Source organism: Budorcas taxicolor, chromosome 1 (genome assembly GCF_023091745.1).
Source record: "Budorcas taxicolor isolate Tak-1 chromosome 1, Takin1.1, whole genome shotgun sequence".
In the NCBI taxonomy this organism is placed as follows: Eukaryota; Metazoa; Chordata; class Mammalia; order Artiodactyla; family Bovidae; genus Budorcas; species Budorcas taxicolor.
The window spans coordinates 93,971,845-93,996,817 of NC_068910.1; the positions used below are offsets into that span (position 1 = coordinate 93,971,845).

At 35.5% G+C, this 24,973-nt stretch overlaps 1 protein-coding gene and 1 pseudogene across 1 annotated transcript in view; both read right to left on the bottom strand.

The window, feature by feature from the left end:
* The window catches only part of GBE1 (1,4-alpha-glucan branching enzyme 1), a 302,051-nt gene that overhangs the window by 95,574 nt on the left and 181,504 nt on the right, over positions 1-24,973 (bottom strand). The window contains exon 8 of the mRNA XM_052636457.1: positions 2,907-3,022. Within this exon, the coding sequence (XP_052492417.1) occupies positions 2,907-3,022 (116 nt within the window). The remainder of the gene's footprint in view (positions 1-2,906; positions 3,023-24,973) is intronic.
* Positions 13,921-14,680, bottom strand: LOC128044240 (60S ribosomal protein L5-like; annotated as a pseudogene).

Below are 24,973 nucleotides of genomic sequence, written 5' to 3' on the forward strand. Positions count from 1 at the left end.
CTTTCCATTTTTTGAGCTCTCTACCCATAAGAAGCATATACCATATCCATAGATATCAGTTCATTTTCCCAACTCCACAATTCTTTGGAAAACACCTAGCCCTCAGCAGAGGAAGTTCTGAAGAGGCAGGCATGTAGGTGCTTTAATCTAGGAAAAGATCTTTCTTGAATTTTATCATGATTGCCTTTTTCATCTCCAAAGTCAGCTTCTCTCCAAAGTGGAAGGTATCATTGAAATCTGTCATGTTTTACAGATTCAACTTGCTCCCTAGAAATATTTCATGGGGAGGGGAGTAGGTAGCACCATAAATAAGAGCAGATAACAGCAGATTTTGACTGTAGCAGCTTTTCTTGGCAGTTATGTTTTGATTTCTAAAGTCTCTATCATGGACTGATTGTTGTCAGTAAATTGTTGTTATTGATTAGTCACTAAGTCATGTCTGACTCTTTGTGACCCCATGGACTGGTGCCCGCCAACTCCTCAGTTCATGGGATTTCCCAGGCAAGAGTGGGTTGCCATTTCCTTCTCCAGGGGATATTCCCAATACATAGATTGAATCCAAGTCTCTTGTTTGGCAGGCTGATTCTTTACCCTGAGCCACCTGGGAAGCCCCCAGGTGAATATAGATACATATTTTTATTTAAAACATATGTACCTGTTTTTCTGAGAGTTTAGCCAAACAGACAAGACCTACCACACTTCAGAAGGTTGCAAAAAATATTTGAGTAAATGTTATAAAAGCAATGTATTTCCTACAACAAAGTTATAATGCAGAAGAAATTAAAATGAGATATCTACATAAGCATTATTTTCATACCACCCAAGAGTCCTTCTGAAAGCAGTTTAGAGTTAAGTAAGATTATAGTTAAATAACTATTTTCATATACTTATGCTATAACTTTCATATACTTACATTATACTAAATAACATTTTCATATACATACTTTGAGTCACTTTGTTCTGATATATAGAGGATTTTTAAAAGATTTAATTAAAATTTCGATTTTGAGATAACTGTAGATTGTGTGTGCTTGTTCAGTGCATTTGACTCTGCAAACACATGGACTGTAGCCCGCCAGGCTCCTCTGTCCGTGGGATGTTCCAGGTAAGAATACTGGAGTGGGTTGCTATTTTCTCCTCCAGGGGATCTTCCCAAAACAGAGATGGAACTCATATTGGCAGGTTATTCAAGACACCTGGGAAGCCACAGTTACATGAAATAACATACAGTGCTCCAAAATCACTGCAGATGGTGATTGCAGCCATGAAATTAAAAGACGCTTACTCCTTGGAAGAAAAGTTATGACCAACCTAGATAGCATATTCAAAAGCACAGATATTACTTTGCCAACAAAGGTCCGTCTAGTCAAGGCTATGGTTTTTCCAATGGTCATGTATGGATGTGAGAGTTGAACTGTGAAGAAAGCTGAGCGCTGAGGAATTGATGCTTTTAAACTGTGGTGCTGGAGAAGACTCTTGAGGGTCCCTTGGACTGCAAGGAAATCCAACCAGTCCATCCTAAAGGAGACCAGTCCTGGGTGTTCATTGGAAGGACTGATGCTGAGGGTGAAACTCCAAAACTTTGGCCACCTCATGTGAAGAGTTGACTCATTGGAGAAAACCCTGATGCTGGGAGGGATTGTAGGCAGGAGGAGAAGGGGACGACAGAGGATGAGACGGCTGGATGGCATCAGCAACTTGACACACATGAGTTTGAGTGAACTCCGGGAGTTGGTGATGGACAGGCAGGCCTGGCGTTCTGTGATTCACGTGGTCGCAAAGGGTCGGACACGACTGACCTACTGAACTGAACTGAACTAAACTGAACTGATCCTATGTAGACTTTACTTGTTTTCCCAACATTTGAAATGCCATGGTGTAATAGCATTTTCCATGGGAACATATGAAAAGCCATGGTGTAATATCCCAGCCAAGGTACTGGTATTATACAATCAGGATATAAAATTACATCACAGGTAGCTCACCTCATATCCTTTTATAATGAGATCTAACTTCCTCCTGCCTTTTTACCATGGTCCTTAACCCATGATGACGACTGACTTGCTCTGTTTGTCACTACAAGCATGATACATAAAAGTAATCATATTATATATATGTCCTCTTTTGAAACAAGGTTTTTTCCCTGTCAGCATAATCCTCTGAAAATTAATCCAAATTTTATATGTATCAATATTGTTACTGTTTATTGCTAAGTAAAATTTCATGCTATGGATATACCACATTTTTTAACCATTCATTATTAAAGCATGCCTGGTTTGTTTCCAGGTATTAGTTACAAATAAGGTTGCTAAATATTGGGTCATTAAAAAAACAATAATTTTTCTACATGTTATCTATTGAAGGATTAGGATTCTATGATTCCACTTATTTGTACAACTTTTAAACTGAAGGTCTCTAATCCATAGTTTTAATTACAAACTAATTTATAATTTAATTTTAACTGAGCACATTTATATTTAAAACGTATACATTTATCTTCAATGTTTAATATGCAAATGAACCCATACATTAACAAATGTTCTCATTTATTAATTTGTTATTTATTTTTCATTATAATTGCTGTCATTTTCACAGCCTGAGACTGGTATAATAAATTATATCCTTAAAAAAAATTTTTTTAAAAGAATGCCACATATTAAGGATAGCATATTAAGCAGAAATATTTCAAAGAAAATACCCTTTATTTACTTATAAAAAGTATTTATACCTGACTTCTGCCAAAAAGGAATCAGAAGTGATTAGAGACATAAAAGAACTAATAAAAATCAAGCCAACAATAATGGTCATTGTAGCAATGTAACTGAATCCTAAGCCTGGTTGTAATCTTCCAGTAAAAATATAAAATAAAATCATTAGTTACATCTGGAATGTATCAGGTCACCTACCTATTCCATGGTGATGATAGAGCATTGATGTAACACCGTCAAAACGAAATCCATCAAAGCCATACTCTTCCAACCACCATCTTATGTTTGACAGAAGAAATCTTAAAACTTCCCAGCTAAAATAACAGATAAATACACTTTTAGGCATAATGTATAGAACATTTTCCTTGTTATACATCCTTTGCTAAGAATAATAATTAAAATCAAAATTACTATCTTAGGAGTCATGATGTTCAAAGAAATACACCATATAAACACCAGAAAACTACTAGCATTTACCTCATTTGTTTGATGAAATTCATTCTAAAAGGAAAACCTGTTAAATTTCTTTAACTAAAAAATCACTCAATGGCTGAGAAAAACTAAGAAAAAAATGGGCCAGTCTGGTCCAAAGTGCAGGAACACTGTCTTGCTCGTGCTCCATCCTCAGCAAGCATACAGTGATCACTACATAGTAGTGGTTACCCCCCAAAATCTGTTAATTATTTCTGAATTTTCATCAAGATTTTTCATGTAAAATAGCCACAGTTACATATACTCTTCTTTTAGAAAACTTAATTTCATTATCAGTAGAAAACTACTTTCAGCCTTCAGTGTTTGCTTAAAATATCTCCTTATTCTACAGTTTCAAACAGGTATAGTTTAGAATAAAAATTAAAAGAAAAAAAGACTCCTGAAATCAACCTTATGATCAGTACTACTACACTTACTAGACCTGCTTTGCGAGGGTAAAAGAAAGAGACCTAATTACTAGAGAATAGATGTTTAATAAAGTAAAAAGTTCTACAAGTTAAAGAGTCTTATACCCATAAAAACAGAAAGAAAAACAAAGAACAGTTATAACTCAATTAAAAACGCCACATGAAATAAGTCTATTTCGGACAATTGAAAAGAGGGCATCATCAATTAGCATTGTTTTTTTAGTCATACAGTTATGGTTGAGTTCTCCATCTCATTATAACTATGGTTTTAAGACTTTAATACCTCATTTAGCTTAATGACAAAGCAGTAAGAGTGTACACAATTCCTTAACCCACTTGAAATTTATGTATTTTTTTTTAACCTTCCATATATTAAAGAGCAATCTGACCTAAGTGGAGATTAAGTCATCACAATCAACTCCAGAATTGTAAATCTAAACTCTGTAGTAAAATCAGTATTGTTGGTAATTAACTGCTTTAGATAAGTTACTTTGAATTTTGAAAACTTACTCAAAGTTAAAAGAGAAAAAAACAAAACAGATATCCAAATAATCCAAAAGGTATGAAAGGGGGCCAGGAGATTCTAGATTGTTAGGCCAAGCCATGGTGAAGGCAGAATAAATATTAATTTAAGGCTTAAAATAAACAATTTCTGTTTAACAAAAAGAAACGAACAGATCAAAACTGCTCTATTTTACATAGAAATGTCTAATATCTATATTTTTTACTTTTTAATTAATAACCTTTTTCTTTCAGAGCAGTTTTGGGAGTGAAAGTCACTCAGTCATGTCCAACTCTTTGTGACCCCATGGACTATACAGCCCATGGAATTCTCCAGGCTAGAATACTGGAGTGGATAGCCTTTCCCTTCTCCAGGAGATCTTCCTAACCCAGGGATTGAACCCAGGTCTTCCACATTGCAGATGGATTCTTTACGGGCTGAGCCATAAGGGAGCAGTTTTGAGTTTACTGCAAAAACTGAAAGGAAGTATACATCTATACTCTTTTTTAACAAGTGTGCTCCATGAGAATTTCAGGAAAAAAGTCTTGAATAAATGCATACTGACAACTCATCCTTAACAATGTTTTGAAAAGGACAGACTTTCCTAATTTGTCCATTTGATTAGTAATGCATATTTTACTTCTGAAATGTAAACTGAAAGCTACTTTTAGCTCAAAATACCTCAGAGTAGGAACAAAATCTGTTTAAATAGGAAATCTCTTGGGCTGATTTATGAAGATATGAATATGTAAACCAGAGATGACAAACTGTCCCTGGGACTGATCTGACAGGCACTACTGTTTCGCTTATCTTGCAGAGGATAGGGACCCCTGAACAACAGAGGCTTGAACTGCAGAGGTCTACTTATATTTTTTAATAAATATAGAGTCATCCCTCTATAATCTCAGATTTTGCATCCTTGGCTAAAGAGGGACCATTGTATTCATTGTACTATGCCATATGCCGTATAGTCAAAACTATGGTTTTTCTAGTAGTCATGTATGGATGTGAGACTTGAACCATAAAAAGGCTGAGTGCTGAAGAACTGATGCTTTTGAACGGAGCTGATAGAGAAGACTCTTGAGAGTCCGTTGGACTGCAAGGAGGTCAAACCAGTCAATCGTAAAAAAGATCAATTTTGAATATTCATTGGAAGGACAGTCGCTGAGGTTGAAACTCCAATACTTTGGCCACCTGATGTGAAGAACGATTCATTGGAAAAGACCCTGATGCTGGGAAAGATTGAGGGCAGGAGGAGAAGGGGATGACAAAGGATGAAACTGTTGGATGGCATCACCAATTCAATGGATATAAGTCTGAGCAAGCTCCAGAAGATAGTGAAGTACAGGGAAGTCTGGCATGCTGCAGTGCATGGGGTGGGAAAAACTCGGACACGACTGAGCAACTGAACAATAACGCCACTTTATATAAGGGACTTGAGCACTGGTGGATCTTGCTATATGGTGGGGCTCCTGGAATCAATCCCTTGAAGGTCCTGAGGGACAACTGTGCTATAAATTTTTCAGTTTGAGTATCTAAAGATGACATATGTACTTTTGGGATCCTTTCAGTCATATCACACCACATTCTCATATCAATCTTATTGATTCATTTACATCAATCCAGTTTGGACTGGTGGACATGTTCTATCAACTTCTAACATAAATGTCATGGACAAAATGTTTCCAAGGTAGACACACTGAAATGGGAAATAGTGTCCTAATATCTACAAAGATAAAAGAAGTAAAAAAGTCAATGATATTACAATTCAAAGTACAAAACAAGATGATGTCAATAATTAAAAAAATTCCTGCCCAGTATCACATAGTTGATTAAAGGCAGAGTTACCAAATATCCTATTGAATCCTATTACCACAGTATTTAATCTACCCTCTTCCTGTCCAAACGGTATTATGTTGCTGTTGTTTAGTCGCTAACTCATGCCTCATTCTTTGCAACTCCATGGACTGCAGCATGCCAAGTTTCCCTGTCCTTCACCGTTTCCCAGAGTTTGTTTAAATTCATGTTGATTGAATTGGTGATGCGATCTAACCATCTCATCCTCTGCTACCCCCTTCTCCTTCTGCCTTCAATCTTTCCTAGCATCAGGGTCTTTTCCAGTCAGGAATCCATTTCCCTGACCATGGATCAAACTCATGCCCTCTACATTGGGAGCTCAGAGTCTAAGCCACTGAACCACCAGGGAAGTCCTAAAAGGAGTTATAAAACTGCATTTAACATACTTGGCTGTAACAATGTGAGTAGACAGATTCTTGGTATGAATAAATAGAAACAGAATTTCCTGTGGTAATGAGAAATGATAATGAAAATGGAACATTTAATTAAAAAGTTCAAATGGGTTTTAAAAATACTAACTTCTATTTCTCTAAAAGGGCTTCCCGGATGGCCTAGTGGTAAAGAATCTGCCTTCCAATGCAGGAGATGCAGGAGACATCGGTTTAGTCCCTGGGTTGGTAACATCTCATGGAGGAGGAAATGGCAACCCACTCCAGTATTCTTGCCTGGAAAATCCCAAGGACAGAGGAGCCTGGTGGGCTACTGGTTCATGGGGTCACAAAGAGTCGGACATAACTGAGCACACAGCATAATGAAACATTGCTCTAAAATGTTCTTGTTCAGGTGCTAAGCCACGTCTGACTCTTTCATGTCTGACCCAATAGACGCTGTAGCCATCATGCTCCTCTGTCCATGGTATTTTCCAGGCAAGAATACTAGAGCAGGTTGCCATTTCCTATTCCAGGGGATCTCCCAGACACTATTCAGGGATTGAATTTGTGTCTCTTGAGTCTCCTGCATTGGCAGGTGGGTTCATTACCACTAGTGCCACCTGGGAAGCCCAGGTAACCAGAACTATATACATGAGTAAATGCACGGACACGATCCAGAAATCAAACTTGAAAAAGAGCAGGTTATAGAGAGGTAACAGTATCGCTGCAACAATGATGTAGCTTTCTTTTTCATTTTTCTTACACTACGTAAACTTCCAACTTAAGGTTGACAATGTATTTAACTATTATATAAATATATCTATTCCAAGTCACTGAAGTTAAGTTACAAGAGGACAGCTGGGCTGGGAGTCTTCTAGACAATCTCCAGATTTCGTGATTCATTGGGAAGACTTATGGGACTTAGCATATAGGCATGTTCATGGCTATGATTTATACATACAGTAGGATAAAAAGCATAATGGGCAAAGAGAAAGGTTCATGCATGGGGCAAAGTTCAGAGGAGTCTAGATGTAAGCTTCCAAGAGTCCTTGTCTCCTGATGGAATCACACTTAATTCCTCTAACAACAAACTGTCACAACACTTGTGGAATGCTGTCTACCAGGGAAGCTCATTAGAAACTCAGTTCTCAACAATTTTAAAGGGGGCTAGTGCAATGACACCCCACTCCAGTACTCTTGCCTGGAAAATCCTATGGATGGAGGAATCTGGTAGGCTGCAGTCCATGGGGTCGCTAAGAGTCAGATAGGACTGAGAGACTTCACTTTCACTTTTCCCTTTCATGGACTGGAGAAGCAAATGGCAACCCACTCCAGTGTTCTTGCCTGGAGAATCCCAGGAACAGGGGAGCCTAGTGGGCTGCTGTCTATGGGGTCGCAGAGAGTCGGACACGACTGAAGTGACTTAGCAGCAGCAGTGAAATCTTACATATATGTTAAAAATCTAAATATAAAGGACCTCCAATGTGAGGTACTCCTGTTTTGCACCCTACCTTCCAACAGTTACATGAATGATGAACTTATTAAGCTTATACATGAATGAAATAGTTCACTGAATCTAAGATCTGTCTTTTAAATAGAACACCAGAACAAGTATAAGGAATATATACTAGTGAAAATATAAATTTCTGAAAGATGTCTATTACTATTTCTACTATCATAAATTTCAAACTCAGCACCCATAAATTGCATTTCCCTTCTTTGAGGGAGCTGAGAAGAAGAGCCCATGATGTATTTCAAATTATGACTGAATTACAAATATTACTCAATGAGCTCTGCAGTAATAAATGAACTGAATCATCTCAATTGAATGGTTTGCCTTGAGTCAAAGTAGGAAAATGTCTGGCAAAGGGTACAATAAAAAAGGCAATTTACTTTTTCTATTTCAAAATGTCATCAGACAGCCTGTAACACAGTTGATATATCCAGTTGATTAGAGTCCCATAAAAATTTAAAGCAGAATTTAAGAGCACTGTTTTACTTGGTATGTTATAGCAGACAAGGTAGGACTTTGATTTTAAGATTATTCCACTGACACAAAGCCTTTAAAGTCTATTCATAGAAACCACAAAATAGCCTAGTTGCCAAACAATTGGAGGAGTTAGATGTTAACATTTAGAAGGGGATGCTAACAAGTACATATTGAGAAGCCAGCTTGAATGTATTTGAGAAGTAACCTATTTTAGTTATTAGCTTTCTATCTTAAATCAATTAGCATATAAATTAGAAACAAACACTATGTCATCTATACTACCTAAGATCAATTGATCGGCTTACTCATGTATTTTATGAAGCAAAAAAAAATTTTTTCAAAAACTGAATGCAGCTGACTTTCCTATAAATCATAACTACTAAAACTGTTTAAATCACAGGTGTCTGATATAGAAACTGAATATACCAATGAATAATATATATATTTACAGATTTCTGGCAATCAAAATAATCAGGATTCTAATTGGTGTGGATGTCTGAAATATCAACCTGTAATCAAGTAATGGGAATTTATTAAGAAAATTTTGTCACACACAGATAATTCTAATATTAAGATTTTTAGGAAATATCCCTAAAATCAAAACTGTTGATTGTCTCACATCTTACAAATGAACTTTACAACGAAATAAAATATAGTCAAATTTTCTTGGCAAGCAAGTATAATCAGATGTAACAATATTTATTAGATGTAGTTACATTTTCTAATTCAAAACTATTTGTGGACTGTTGTATTTATTTCTGGTCCTGAGTAACTTCTAGGATTTTCAAAATCAGAAACTTATTCCACTAGATGTTACTAATTGTACTAATATTGTATAGTAACAAGTAGGAGACATTCAGTTCAGTTCAGTTCAGTTCATTTCAGTCGCTCAGTTGTGTCTGACTCTTTGTGACCCCATGAATTGCAGCACGCCAGGTCTCCCTGTCCATCACCAACTCCCGGAGTTCACTCAGACTCACGTCCATCAAGTTGGTGATGCCATCCAGCCATCTCATCCTCTTGTCGTCCCCTTCTCCTCCTGCCCCCAATCCCTCCCAGCATCAGAGTCTTTTCCAATGAGTCAACTCTTTGCAAGAGGTGGCCAAAGTACTGGAGTTTCAGCTTCAGCATCATTCCTTCCAAAGAATACTCAGGGCTGATCTCCTTCAGAATGGACTGGTTGGATCTCCTTGCAGTCCAAGGGACTCTCAAGAGTCTTCTCCAACATCACAGTTCAAAAGCATCAATTATTCGGTGCTCAGCTTTCTTCACAGTCCAACTCTCACATCCACACATGACCACTGGAAAAACCATAGCCTTGACTAGACGGACCTTAGTCGGCAAAGTAATGTCTCTGCTTTTCAATACGCTATCTAGGTTGGTCATAACTTTCCTTCCAACATTACTAAGTAGTATATTCCTCTTAGCTATTACACAGTCTTTGAAGCTGAATTGCTATTTAAAAAGTACATCATAAAACCATGAAGCAAAAGTTACATGTTTTGATCTGGGTATTTCAACTGAGGCAGCAGATTGACCTTGAACAAAGAAAGCACTTTCAGGTTGTTGTTGTGGTTGTTTTTTAATTTTTTTATAGAAAAAGTATGGCATGTCAAATAGAACGACAGAGTTTTAAATCATAATGAAAATAACACTTTCTTAAAGGAAGATATTCTAAAATGTCACCACTGAAAAGCAGGTAATATCTTACTATTTACACTATTAAAAAATTTTTTTAAAACTTCATCTGTCACTATAGTTTAAATTAAATTAGACAATAAAGGAAAAATGCTTTTTACTTTATCAACAAATTATACTGTCAGTCAACTAGAATTTATTGAGAAATTTTTTTAAAGATGAAAAAGTACAAAAAGTGATTATTCATATCTAATACAGTATAATAGTATCATCTATTCAATATAGTAAAATGTATCTGGGTCTTTAGAAACAGAATTATATTATAGCTACTGTATATATTAATTTTAAATAACATTAGGTAGCAAAAAGCACATGACTATAGTGAGACAAAAATATTAATTCAACTACTAAAAGTCTGTAATAATATAAATTTCAAAACATTGGTTTTTATTATGAAATATGGTTTTCAAGTTTTCTTTCCAATATCACATTTTTTATTTCAACTTATATAACTTTATTTTATTTTAATTAATATACAGTTTAATCATATTATATCCACTGAGCCCTGGTTATCTAAATTCATTATTACAATAAAACAGTTTCTTTCCCTTAAAGCCTAAATTGTACTTAGCTTATTAAATACTGAATTAAAATTAACTCCATTTATATTATCTATAAGTCTAATCAGGTATTCTCTAGGAAATAAGTAGGAATGGATAGCAATTTTACTTTTATATGCTAAATGATTCCAATTATACTTTTAATAAAATAAGAATTCACGTTGAGAAATTTTCAAGTCTCCTTTTTCTCTAAATTTATATTCTTAACAAGCTTGGTTGCCTGCTCAAGTAAGATGAGAAAAAGGTACACTTTACGGGAAGTATGTATGTACGTGCATGGGGCTGGGAAGCGGAATGGTAAGGGACCTTCAGTGAAAGCAAAAGTTTTTCAGTCTGACACAGGAAAACAAATAAATCTAAAGTAACTAACAATCCTCTATGATAATGATTACAATGTGATTAAGAAATTAATAAATTTTCATATTACTTATTTTTAAATTGATTTATATTTCTCTGCCTTCTCACAAAAATTTCAAAGCATTAGAGCAGATAAAATATCCTATTAACATTTGGAGAAAATTTAGAAACATCTTTTTCAAAGTGGAGGGCCCCCCAAAGCTGAGCAATTCAAGGTCCAGAAGGCAGAAAGCCAAGTTAAATTATCTCCTATAATGAAACATAAGGGAGATCTTACATGAAATTTTCACATATTTCATCTGAACAGTCACTGCTTTTTTACACAACAAATCACTATAGGTTAGCTAATGACATATACAGATAGGTATATGTCATTATAGGTATACAAATATGCATCCATCTTTTTCAAACAAGATTAAAAATTCCACCTTATATATAAAATGAAGATAATTACTGCTTCAGATCAAAACTGACAGTAACTTAAAAATATATAGATATACATTACTGACAAATATTAAACTACAATTGGTAATTAGCTTTTAAAAACTTATTTTAATGGTAAAAGTTTGGAAATACTATTCACCTATCAGTATTTCTCCTTTTTTAGTTTTTCTCTTCTGATTGATTTATTTCTCACAGATTAAGTGTAATTATAATAGTTCTATTGTAGAAAAAAAAATTCATGATTTGATAATTTTCCATCATCTTATTAAAATTTGTAATTAGATACGTAATGTTGATTTACTTATATTTAGCCAGCTTCATTTCAAAAGACTGACTTGAGGCAAATTAAAGATATGTACATATAAACAGCATCAGAAGTAAAGGAGAAGAATATAAGCTACGGAGAACAAAGGTCTGTAGATAAATATAAAGCATCTGGGAATTAATTTTCTTTCCTAAATAATTTCCAAAATAATTATGATTTTATAGACTCTACTGACTGTAAGAGGATTTTCCTTGACTATTCCTCTTAAATAACAAATATTTTAAGATCATATTCAGGAGAAATATTCTTTTAGTCTATATAAAGTTATAGATATTTACAATACTAAAAAAGGTGCAGTGCAGCAGTGCATTAAGTAGACAAGCACTCCGGGCAGATGAAGAGCTGGGAAATACCAGTTGCACGGGGACAGATAAAGCAGAAGGAAAAGAACAGCACCTATTAATAGTTCTTCAGGAAACTGTGTGTACATGCCTCTGTGTGTGTGTTCTGAAGGTGGGAAATTGAAGCAAACTTTATGGGAAGCTGCTATTTAATCATATTTAAATTTCAACTACAACTCCTTCAGCAGTTTTCAAATTTGTACTAATCTTGTGAATTAATATATAGTTCTCTAATGTCTATTTGTACACATTCCTACAAACAAAGGGAGTTAGCATTTAGTGCTTTGGCTAGAATAAAACAGAAAATATGGGTATTACATAGAAAAGAGAAAGAAATTCAAATTCACAGACTGTCCACTGATTTCTAGTCCTCACATATTACGTAGTCTCACTTACCAAGGCTGTAATATCAACTGTGTGTTTCATGGTTGGAGAATCTGAGATTTTCAAAAGTTAAATAAAATGCTCAAGGTCACTCAGCTAATAAACACAGGTGGAACTCAACGTTCTGAGTCCAAAATCTCAACTCTCAAGTATACTATGATAGCATGACTATGTGTGAATAACTTTTTATTTTTGGCAATTTCCTTGGGTCAACAATTTTTTAAAACCACATACTCATAGCACCAACATGTGGTCATGTCAGTTGTATAAGTTTAGGCAAGGCACATAACTTCTCCAGGCCTCAGTTTTCTCAACTGCAAGATTGAAGATAATTTTAGCACACTCCTGAAAGGGGATTAAATAAGATAATGTGTCTAATGTGATTAGCAGTGTCTAAGATACAGCAGGATAGATTAAGGAGAGCACCTACTAGATGATAAGAGATTTTAAATGTATTCTAATACTTATAATATCTTTCCATACTGAAAATAAATTTTCAAAAGATGAGCATGTGTCAGCTAATATAATAAAATAAGCCTTTTTTCCAGTGGACTCAGCAAGTGAGTTGTTACACACTCTAGCAGATTCAGACTTCCACGGCCATCACTCTAAGCCTTATTTTTTAATTCTGCATTTACTTTTTTCTGGAATAGTGTGGTGCATTCAACAAATATTTCTTGTGTATCTGCTTTGTGTCAGGCTCAGTGCTAAGTGCTGGTGATACAGTCATGAATGGGAAGCATACAATACTCATTGCATGGAGTTTTGTGTCTAATGGGAGAGACAGACATTTTTCAAATAACACAATGCATTTAATTACAACAGTGACTGATAACACAGAAAAAAGTATGGTAGTATTACACTGCAATGAGAAAGGATCTGTTAACACAGTATGGAAAAGGAAGTGAAGCTCCTCAAAAAAAATTACATTGAAGGTGGAGGTCTACAGGATAAACTGGACAAGGTATCACCCAAACTTATTGGAGATCAGCTTAAACTTAGTTCAGAAGAACTGTCGATCACTTCTGACAGGCACAGCAGGAATATATTTGTATGATATACTATCAGTTCTGAAGTGTAACTTTTAATATGGGCCTCCTTTCAAAATCAATTCTAATACAGTCCATACAATCACATTTTATGGAATGCTATCTAAAATATTAGTCATCAAATGAACAGGCGAGAGCCAAGGAAAAATAAGAAAGAAACAGTTTTATGTGGGAATTTTGTGAATGAACTCTTAATATTATTTATTTGTTTGAGTCCTATTTCTCCAGAATTTTCTCTTCTATTTATTTATTTAACTTGGTCAATAAATTTATTATTGTCCTTAACCAAAAAAATCTTCATAGAAAATTATGCTTTGGTTTATCAGCTCCAGTGGCCTGTTCCTGAGCTCTGTGTAGGCTTACCTTCTTCTAAGCTACTCCATCTTTCTTCTGGACATTTGACACTCTGAGATGGTTCTACATCTTCTTTTAACCTTATTTCTTGGGCTTCTTCTTATGAGGAGATGTTTCTTTGCTACAGCATCATGAGCTTTCTTAGGTATCTCCTCAGTCATATCTAGAGTCACATTGTTCTTTATGTACTGAGAGAATTATTTCTTGTAAGCATCTTCATCTTCTTCAATCAGGTAACATGTATAATCTTCAACTTCCCGAGCCTTGATATGCTTCCAGTGTCCTTCTACAAAGGATTCCTTGCTTTCTGAATCATAATCAGAGGGATAGACAAGTCTTCATCCACAACTCCCTTCAGGACCCCAATCCTTTACTTCAAGTAGTAGTTCTGGCAGCCCTGCATCCAAATAGCAGGTGAAGGCACCAGGTTGACTATCAATGGTCTCCATGTCGTATCCATCTTCAGTCACCCCCACTTGTCCTTCACAGATCTTGTCCACACCAAACCTAGTGAGAAGTCTGAGGGTCAGCAGGCGGCTAGTCGAACAGGTCACAGGATAATTTTTCAGGGCAGCCTTCATACCATATTTTGGAAGCTCACGAGCATAAGCCACACAAACTATCATACCTCCTTCTATATTGAAGAAGCAGTCTGACAAATGGTATCTCTGTTGGTTATGTGAACTATCACCCTGTATCTGGGTGTGTTGTACTTGTTTATATCCTGGATTACCAAGCATTTCTGAGCATAGTAATCAGCTTTACCCTCTCATCTTTCTCTAAATTTCACTTGGTGTCTCTTGAAATAGGCCTTATTCTTGATACCTTTAACAAACCCCATCCTGAACTGAAACTGAACATAGACCAGACCAAAAGGTTTACTACATTAAATAATGTGTTTTAGGGAATAACAGAATTGTAGATGATAGGAGAAAATAAACACACATACTAAGAAATGCAACCATTCAGCACCTCCCAAAAACAAATATAAGAATTGTCCGTTCCTCTTCTATCCCCAAACTCTACATATTACTCAAGTCTTACCATAAGCTTCACGAAATCTCCCTGACAATTCTTTAGTTAGCATGAAATACACCAGGAGACAAACCAGTTCTTGTAACCAGTCTTCCTAACACAACCATAAATGTCTGTGATAGAAATCATGTCCTATACCTTTAAAAAAAAAAAAAATAATTTTAAATAAATTGACCTGAACTAATAATGTACAAAGAAAGCTAAGAAACTCAAATAAAACTCAACATCAACTCTAAAACAGTAAAAAAAAAAAAGAAAAGAAACCAATACACATCACTTAAGAAATTGTTTTCAGAGTAACTGAAACAGGAAATGGAAATTAAGGGAAAAAACTCTTAACTACATTGGAATAAATGCAACTTAAAGTTTATAGAATCAATACTTTAGATACCCACAAATGTGGCTATATAATTAGTATGGTGTAGGCTTCTAGAAAGATATTTTCATAAAGAAAACTAAACAAGAAATTATTTGGAACGCTCAAATAAGATTATCCTCTTCTTTTTATCAGCCATAGTTTACAATCCCTGTTTAGGGGCCTTTTACAACATGTTTATCACTATGAAAAGTCAAATCATTAAACTCTTCACTAATCATATTTCCTTATTAATGCATAAATTTGTGTAAGTTTTAACACACGTGGGCATTCATCCAAACATACCCCAATTAAAAAAATAATAATATATTCCGCCTCTAGTGAGAACAAATTCAGATTGGTCTGCATGTATAGCCTACATTGAAATAAGAATGCTTATGATTAAATATTGAAAATTTCCCCAAACGTTATATAAATCTCTGGTGACGACAGCAAAAGAAAGAAACTGCAAAAATATCAGTATCCTTAAGGAAACATCAGCTTCTTTTTGTTTGCTCCAGTTATAAATTTTGCATCTGTGCATTGCTGCCTAGATTTTCAAAGGGTTCTGCAATAATTAATTTAACAGTATACCCATGTTGCTGTAATATAGCCAAGAACTTTTACATATATATAATTTATAATATCCATATGAAGGACAGATTGAGATCCAGGTTGAGATGGGACTTATTTAAAAATAAGGGCTGGGTCACTCTGACTGGGCAGGATTTTGACCTGAATGGGGGATAAAAATCCAGTCTACGGCCCTGGTTACAAGTTCTGATATGATCAAGCACCAGTCTAATACTGTGATTAGCTGCCTTCCACTGAGTACCAGCTACAGTGGCCTTCTTTCTGTTCCTTAAGCACAACCAAGCTCAACTTAGCCCTAAGATCTCCACATCTCTGCTTGGAATTCTCTGCCCGAGTTGGACCCAAGCTCAAATATCAAGCAGATTTTAATCAAATATGACCTCTGAGAGAATTTTTCTATCCACCCAGGGATCATATATATATATTTATATATATATAAACTATGTCTTAAGCAAGGAATGTTATAATCGTGTTCATCTATGACTAGTTTTATATTAGCTCCTAAAGTCCTTTGGATCTAAGTCTGCTACTTTTACTAAAATTAGTTTTTGATGATGAAAATCACCGATTTGGATACTTGAATATCAGCAGGTTACGGCACATAAGATCACCAATGGTTTTTTGGGTTGCTGGTTAACTCACCCTTGCCAAACTACTCTCTCCACTAAGAGGGAATCTGCAACCTAAACACTATGGTCTGCTTGTCTGTTATACACAGATTAGGGGCTATGCCACATTGAAAACAAACAAACAAAAAAAGCAGAAAAAACAAACCTTTGCACAATGTGAAAGTAAGGAGAGGCACTATCGAGTTCAATCCACTGTGCTTCTTCTCTAGAAAACTATTCTTGAGAGAGATTTTATTTAAAAATGTGAATTCTACATGTTATTCTTTGATTAAATTAGGCATTTGAGGAAAAGCTACTTATTTGGGCATCTTCTCCCTTTCAGAAAATCACTCTCAAACTACACTTTCAATACATTTTTCAACCTGCACGAAAGGCCAGGGAGTAGGTTTGTGACATCTGCTTTTTTGCCGGCATGTATACTGCCATTGTGAACAGGTCCAACTACAAGACTCAACAACCCTGCAAACAACAAACAACATGAGATAACCGTCAGAGTCATGATAAATCTGCTAACTCCTGAAGATGATATGTCTCCTTTGGCTGCTGCCAGTCTGCCTTCTGGGGAGACAGGGGAAGAACAGAATACTACCCTTCAATGGGAATCTATAATGAGTCACATGCTTTATCCATATAATCCTGTTTAACCTTTTCTTTCCACTCATATTAAGGGTTATATCCTCTAACTACAGATTAGGAAACGAAACAAGAGACTTTATGTGATTTACCAAAATCACCTGGACAGATAAGTGAAGGACTGGAACACTTGTACAGATCTGCCTGACTGTCCTCCATCTAAAATGGCCAAAATCTTTAAAGTCAGGCAAACTTTATCCACAGACACAGCAACTATACTAATGATTATAGCTCATATATTTCCTTGCCTCCCAGATTATCTTCTAATTTTTGTTGACTACATTTTTTGTTTTATGTTTTTTGCTTTCTCTTATTATCATCTATATTATTAGCATATCAGTGTAGCTCATGAAATTTTGGCTGTATCACAGGAAGTTCACAGAGGAGCAATGTGCCACTCCGCTTGTCATTTTACGTTGCCATTTTCAGAGTCCATTTGCTCATGGATGTTTCCTTTAATAATTACCATGACAATGTATTTCATTGTTGATATTATTGACTGCTAATGGCCAAACCTACTTTGAAAATCATCATAATATAGGAATTTTAATGCAGATGTTAGATACTATAAATATATAAATTGCTCACAGTTCAGTTCAGTTCAGTTCAGTCGCTCAGTCGTGTCCGACTTTTTGCGACCCCATGAATCACAGCACGCCAGGCCTCCCTGTCCATCACCAACTCCCAGAGTTCACTCAGACTCACGTCCACCGAGTCAGTGATGCCATCCAGCCATCTCATCCTCTGTCGACCCCTTCTCCTGCCCCAATCCCTCCCAGCATCAGAGTCTTTTCCAATGAGTCAACTCTTCACATGAGGTGGCCAAAGTACTGGAGTTTCAGCTTTAGCATCATTCCTTCCAAAGAAATCCCAGGGCTGATCTCCTTCAGAATGGACTGGTTGGGTCTCCTTGCAGTCCAAGGGACTCTCAAGAGTCTTCTCCAGCACCACAGTTCAAAAGCATCAATTCTTTGGCGCTCAGCCTTCTTCACAGTCCAACTCTCACATCCATACATGACTACTGGAAAAACCATAGCCTTGACTAGACGGACCTTAGTCAGCAAAGTAATGTCTCTGCTTTTGAATACAGACCACAAATAGCATAAATTAGGCACTTTGACTTGTCACTAACATAAAAATGCTATTCAAATTCATTCACAGCCAGTTACATGAAGGATAAAGGGGGGAAAAAAGGAGAGAGAAAGGATATAAAGTTTAATAAAGGTGAAAATGTGAGCAGAGAATGAAACAGGCACATAAACAAGCAGAAACGTCAAGAAAAACAAAGCTATACACAAAACTGAGTATTACTCTGAAGTATAAATTTGTATCCTAATTTGCTGATTTTTTCCAACTGTTATGACATCCCATGTTATATGTCTGGCCCATTGTTTCAAACTGACCTTTGTTTCACTACAGCCATAGCAGTACCAAGCGAGCAAGCATGTCTGTACCCAGTGCTTCCACATCTGTCCATCACCATCCAAGAATATAATTCCTTGACCTTTGACAGAGCAAGCTAATCAAAGTTCAGAGATCCTTTGTTTCATAGATACTTGTTAGTCTTTGCCAACAGCTGACTTTATGAAAAGTGTGTCTCTTCTAAAGATGAAAGAGAGGAATACCCAGTTGAAGACAATTGCATTTTGTGAATATTTGTCATGTTTACAGATAAAAGGCCTACATTTGTTTCTCATAATTCATAAATACTTCATAAGGAAAGGCCTCTTTGAAGGCTTATGATCATATTACAAGGCAGATATGATTCTGATTAATCGAGATTGCCTGTATATTTCCACTGTAGCCTTTAAGAGACAAAAGTTTGAAAGTGGCCCAACGACCTCTAAAGTGCTGTGATCACAATGTCTGGCTGAGGGAAAATGCAATAGCTCTTCAATGCTCCAGTGTTTGTTGCTACACCTGTGATGGCAGGTGGCTCTTCATGAAAAGCAAAGCACCACTTTCCTCCTCAGTGGTGACCACTATGTTCCACAGCAGGTCAGCGGACCAGGGTGCTTCAAGTTCAGGTTTATACTTCTGAAGAACTGGATTGTGAGCACTAACAAGTTCCCAATTTAGCCAGTTAAAAACATTAAAAACATGGTCTGCTTTCCCTCCCGTAACATACATTTTCCTTTACTAAGTATAGCAGGAGATTTAATCTAGTGACCTTTGAGAATTCAATTTAAATTTAAATGACAGATTTTAAGATTTTTCAACTAGACATGTATTGAGGTTTGAAAAAATAGTAATCTTCCCAGTATACTCCAGGGAGAATAAACGAGGTAAAACAAACCAAAGAAATGAAAAAGAAATATCACTGAAAGAGTGATTTTTTTTTCCCCCCCATTACCTGGTACACACATTATTTACAAGGTGAGAGATAGAACTGAACCAAATCTTAATATGCTCAAGGTATTTTACAACAATTGCACTTTTCAGGTATAAAATAAATAGAAAACAGTATGGATACATTGCAGGCCTGCAATAGCTAGGAAATTTATGACTAAAATATAATATGATATAGTCAGAACTCATCTGGTATATTAAATTTAGAACTCCAAATCTAAGAGGGATATAGACAAATTCAAGTTTGCTAATAAATAAGAATTCAAAACCACGTAATGCAATAGGAAAAACAATTGGGGAGAAAATGGAAATACACATTCTGCAAATAGAAAGAGCCCCAGGGTATTATACTCAAAGGCACACCATGTAGAAAAGTGATTGTATCTGTTTTGTGAGTGTCCATGGGTTATAAATTGATAGACAGATTTTTAACCCAATATAACAACAAATTTCCTAATGGAGAAACCTATTCAAATATGGAATGGGCTACCTCATGAGACGGGTTTCACAGTACTGAAGACATCTAAGAGCAAGCAGAAACAGAGATGCTGAAGAAAAGATTGAAGATAAACTATGTTACTGAGGTCTCTTGAAAGACTTGAGTCTACGAATTTTCCAGTGAAGAATTGTCTACAATGGGAGAGATTGATAAAGAGAGCATCTCAGAGTCAAATAAATACCAACATACAATAAATAACATCATCTAGTAGCAGAAGTACTTTTGCCACCTCATGCGAAGAGTTGACTCATTGGAAAAGACTCTGATGCTGGGAGGGATTGGGGGCAGGAGGAAAAGGAGACGACAGAGGATGAGATGGCTGGATGGCTGGATGGCATCACGGACTCGATGGACGTGAGTCTGAGTGAACTCCGGGAGTTGGTGATGGACAGGGAGGCCTGGCGTGCTGCGATTCATGGGGTTGCAAAGAGTCGGACACGACTGAGCGACTGAACTGAACTGAGTAGCAGAAGTAACTAAAACATAGTTTATAAATGCTTGTTTGATGATGAGTTAGGCAATACTCAAGTATAAACAAGGTGACAAGTTTAAATTGTGAAAACTAGGATGTTACTGATGAAATTTTTAGAAAATGTACTGAGAAAAGAACAATGATCTGCCTTAGGTTTGGTGAAAAACAAACATTATCACAAATCTTAATAAAATATATTCACCAGTACTAATCCAGCACTGATGGGAAGAAAGAAATACTAGTTGGTAAATCCAAATTCTCCACTTATTACAGGTTGTAGTAGCACCAATCAGGCAGAAATGGTCCATAAGATGCTCACTTTACCGAGATTACATATTGTCTAGGACCAAGCAATGTTTATAGTGTTAGTTTCATGCTCACTTTAAAAATCCTTAAAATTACTTACTTGAATTCAAAAACACTTTAGAATAAAACAAAGGTGACTTTCCTACTGAACACAAGGGTCCTGACTAACTTTTAAGGCATATACTCCATCTAATATTATTAGATCATTTTTTAAATAAGAGGTTAGTGTGAGTGTGTTCCCTATACTCAGTCTAAACTATGGAGGGGGATAGCAAACTCTAAAGTTGAGGATTAGTTCAAGTCATGGTGATTTTAGTGGGCACTGATGTTTTAAGACTGCAAAAGCAGCAGATGTCCTGATCTGACTATTTAAACAAAAATTACTTTAAAAAATTGTTTGAAAAATTATTACCTATGTCAATCCACTTTTTAAAATGAAGACTACTTTCAAATACCCAGGAGAGGTAATAATAAATAGTTATTAACATTTTCATGTACTTTCCTTGAGCTAATGTGTTTCTTATGTAAAGAGGTTTCTAAAAAGATTTAATTAAACTTTTGATTTTGAGATGATTGGAGATTATCATGCAGCTACATAAAATAACAGGGAGAGATCCTGTGTAGACTTCACCAGTTTCCCCAAATGGTAACATCTGAAAAGCTAGGGTACAATATAATAGCCAAGGTGTGGCACTGATACACTCAAGATACAAAATTTCATCACAGGTGGCTCTTCTGATAGCCTTTTACATTCACATTGCAAAAGAAACTTATGTTTCTTAACTTAACTAATGTTCTCTTAGAAATCTCTGAACTTGTATATGAGATACTTTTAAAAACATGACCCTTCAATTTATATAAAAATAATGAGAATATGTCTATAATGTTTCCATATAAATTTACAAAAAACATGATGGTTTTATGGTCTTCTCCTATGTCTGTCCATGTTGAAATCAGCATTAAAAAAAAAGCAATATATGATGTATACATTTATAATTAAATTTATAATTATAGGTTATTATACTAATTAAATAAAATTGATAATTAGATTGCTTATTACTGTATTTAAGTACATATTTCCATATTCTTATATTTATATAAAATTATTTATAAATCAAAATAATCATAGCAGTTAATTATATGCCATGATAGATATATGACAGAGGATAGGATGGCAGATTGGAACTTACAGGTTATTTAACACAACAAACATTTCATTGGGGTGGGCAAGATAAGTATATGATAAAATTGTGACTTTATGTGGAATGGAGAAAAATTATAAAGTAAATAATTATTTATGTAATTGTTTGAAAATTATCCTCTAGGTTAAAGACTTTCACATTTAAAAATTCTTTAGGGAGTTAATTAAAATAGAAAAAGTCATCACTTCACAAAAATAAGATCAAGAGATTTAATTTTTGGCTTTTCATGTTTATTTTGACATTTTAAACTGCATTTTAATATAAGGGAACAAAATATCATTTCATATTTAAAACAAAGATTTCATTTTTTTCAGTAGGTCTCTTAGAGTAAAATCTTTTCATCATAAGCAAAATGGTATAGTGTTAAAATGTCATCACCATTAAAATATTTACAAATTTATGAAATGAAGTATTCCATACTTATGAAGAACTTGACTTTATAAGTCAGAGAGTATAAAAGAAAATAGATAATGATTTTTTATTAAAAATATTGCTTTAATAAATTACTTAGGGCACAAATAAAATTAAAGCTAAATGAAATGAAAGTGTTAGTAACTCAGTTGTGTCTGACTCTTTGCCACCCTGGGGGCTGTTGCCCACCAGCCTCCTCTGTCCATGGATTCTCCAGGTAAGAATACTGGAGTGGATTGCCATTCCCTTCTCCAGGGGATCTTCCTGATCCTGGAAATGAACCTGCATCTCCTGCATTGCAGGCAGATTCTTTACAATCTGAGCCACAGGGAAGCCCCTGAATTATATAAAGCATATGAATTAAAAAGGCTTTACTATATGGTAGTGTGAGAAAATAAAACTATTTCTGAAACAGAAATAATTTTTAATATCAAAAGCCAAAAGCAGAACATCCTGCATGAAAATATCTCATGAAATGTACAGAATAGTCTCTCAGGATATATATATATATACACACACTTTTATTTTAGGTACAGTTCTAATAGATGATAAGCATTAATTGGAAGGCAAACATATGCTGTTGGAGTACAGTCAAAAGGCAGATCACTGATGTGACATGTTGTCTAGTAGGAAAGAATAATATGGGGATTTTTTCAGTTATACACACACACACATATATTATTAGATCTATGTAAATGCAGTATTTAAGTAAGAAGGTAAAGTCCAGATTAAGTCTGTTGGAATGAGGCAGGCAAGAGGACATTTAAAGGGACAGGGGTGAGGATAGAGACTATAGAGCTTTTATAAAGATTTCCAACAAGAGGAAATAGATATTTGGTCATGAAATACAAGACAGAGTATAAAGCAAAGTAGAGCAGGGAAGGCATTCCAAAGGAGAAGGGATGGCATGGATAAAGACACAGAGTCTTGGTACCTGAGAGAAATTGCACTGTTGAATTTAAAGCGGTAGAAAGTGATCAGATAAGGACTTCCTGGTGATTCAGTGGTAAAGAATCTGACTGTTAATACAGAAGACACCATTTAGATCCCTGGATAGGGAAGATCCCCTGGAGAAGGAAATGGCAACACACTCCAGTATTCTTAAATCCCATGGACGGAGGAGCCTGGCAGGCTACCGTCCACAGGGTTGGAAAGAGTCAGACGTGACTTAGCTACTGAGCATGCATGCACAAAGTGATCAGACACTTAATTTCTGAATTTGCCAAGGACTTGAAATTTATCCTTAAGACCTAATACTTTAAAAATGTGATTCTTATACCCATAGGGCTTCAGTGAAGATGCCTTAGTGCCAAGTGGACAGGAATCATGGGGCTGCTAGCGGTAGCTGGGAAAACACTAGCTTGGTGCCTCAAGACACAGAAATAAATAACCTACTGTGACTATCGCCTACTGATCTCAGAGGCTAAGGGTATATAATAATGAAGTGCAGTTACACCCCTGTTTCAATTACACTTTTAAAAATAACATTATCTATCTAAATATGCATGTTTGTTAAAAATTTAGCATTAGATCCTTTTGAATATCAAAAAAATTGTAATTGAATGTATCCATGCACCCATAGTTTCTGTCCTGGGGACAATAGCATACAAGGAATTAGGCTTCTCCTCTGACTACTTCACCCATCATCCCCAAAGCAAGTGCACAGGCACACACTTTTACAACCACCAGACTTTTTCTTAGATAGCTGCAAACTGAACAGTACCTTTGTGCTGCCTACTGCTAATTGCCATTCTAATCGCCTAGTGCACAACAGCAGTTTTTTGTGCTCAAGATCATTCATACAATCAAGGAAACCCACCTTCAGTCAGTGGATTACAAACGGTAAAGACAATATCAAAGAAATATTTGGGACCACATTTGAGATGGCATAACTGACTTGTGAAATCCTGTTTTATGTTTTTGGTTCTGATATGTCTATCTCATATGATCAAGAAAGTATCAATCTATGACATAATCTATGAGGGGGAGGCAGTTTCAAGTGTCAGAAACTCTACAATAGATGCTAGATCTCCATTTTCACCAGAGTATTACATTAGCATTCATCTGTTTGGAAAACAACTGTCATAGGCTGTAGTTTATCACAGAATGATTTACACTTGTCAGTCACACACAACATCTGCATTTGAGAAAGTTTATTACTTCAGCAACACTATGAAGAATTTATTTGGTGATGAGTTGAGTATATTTGAATCAATTATCTCTCAAGCTTACTTGGCTTGTAATTAATTATACCTCCTGCCGTGACTTATTATTTAACAGATTTGCTCTGGAAAACTGTAATTCTTTAAACTTCTTCTTTTTTTGTTCTCAACTTTTTGGAAATGTTAACTATATGAAAATTCAAGGAAAATGGAGGGAAAAAAATTATCTTTCAAGCATTTACCAATTGTCCCTCTCCAGCCTTTAAAACAGCTTCCAGTGGAATTCAAAGGAAGACTTGTAGTCCTAGCAGAATTCCAGCCTTATTCAAAGCCAATTTTCTTCTTGGTTCACTGGCAGGTGGGTCCTCAAAATCACTCAAAAATACCATATTATTTCCATAATGATGAAACAACTCTTTCACTCTCTCAGATAACATTTCTATATCTCCTTTCAGCTGGAATTTCCAACACCTGTCTCTCAACTTTT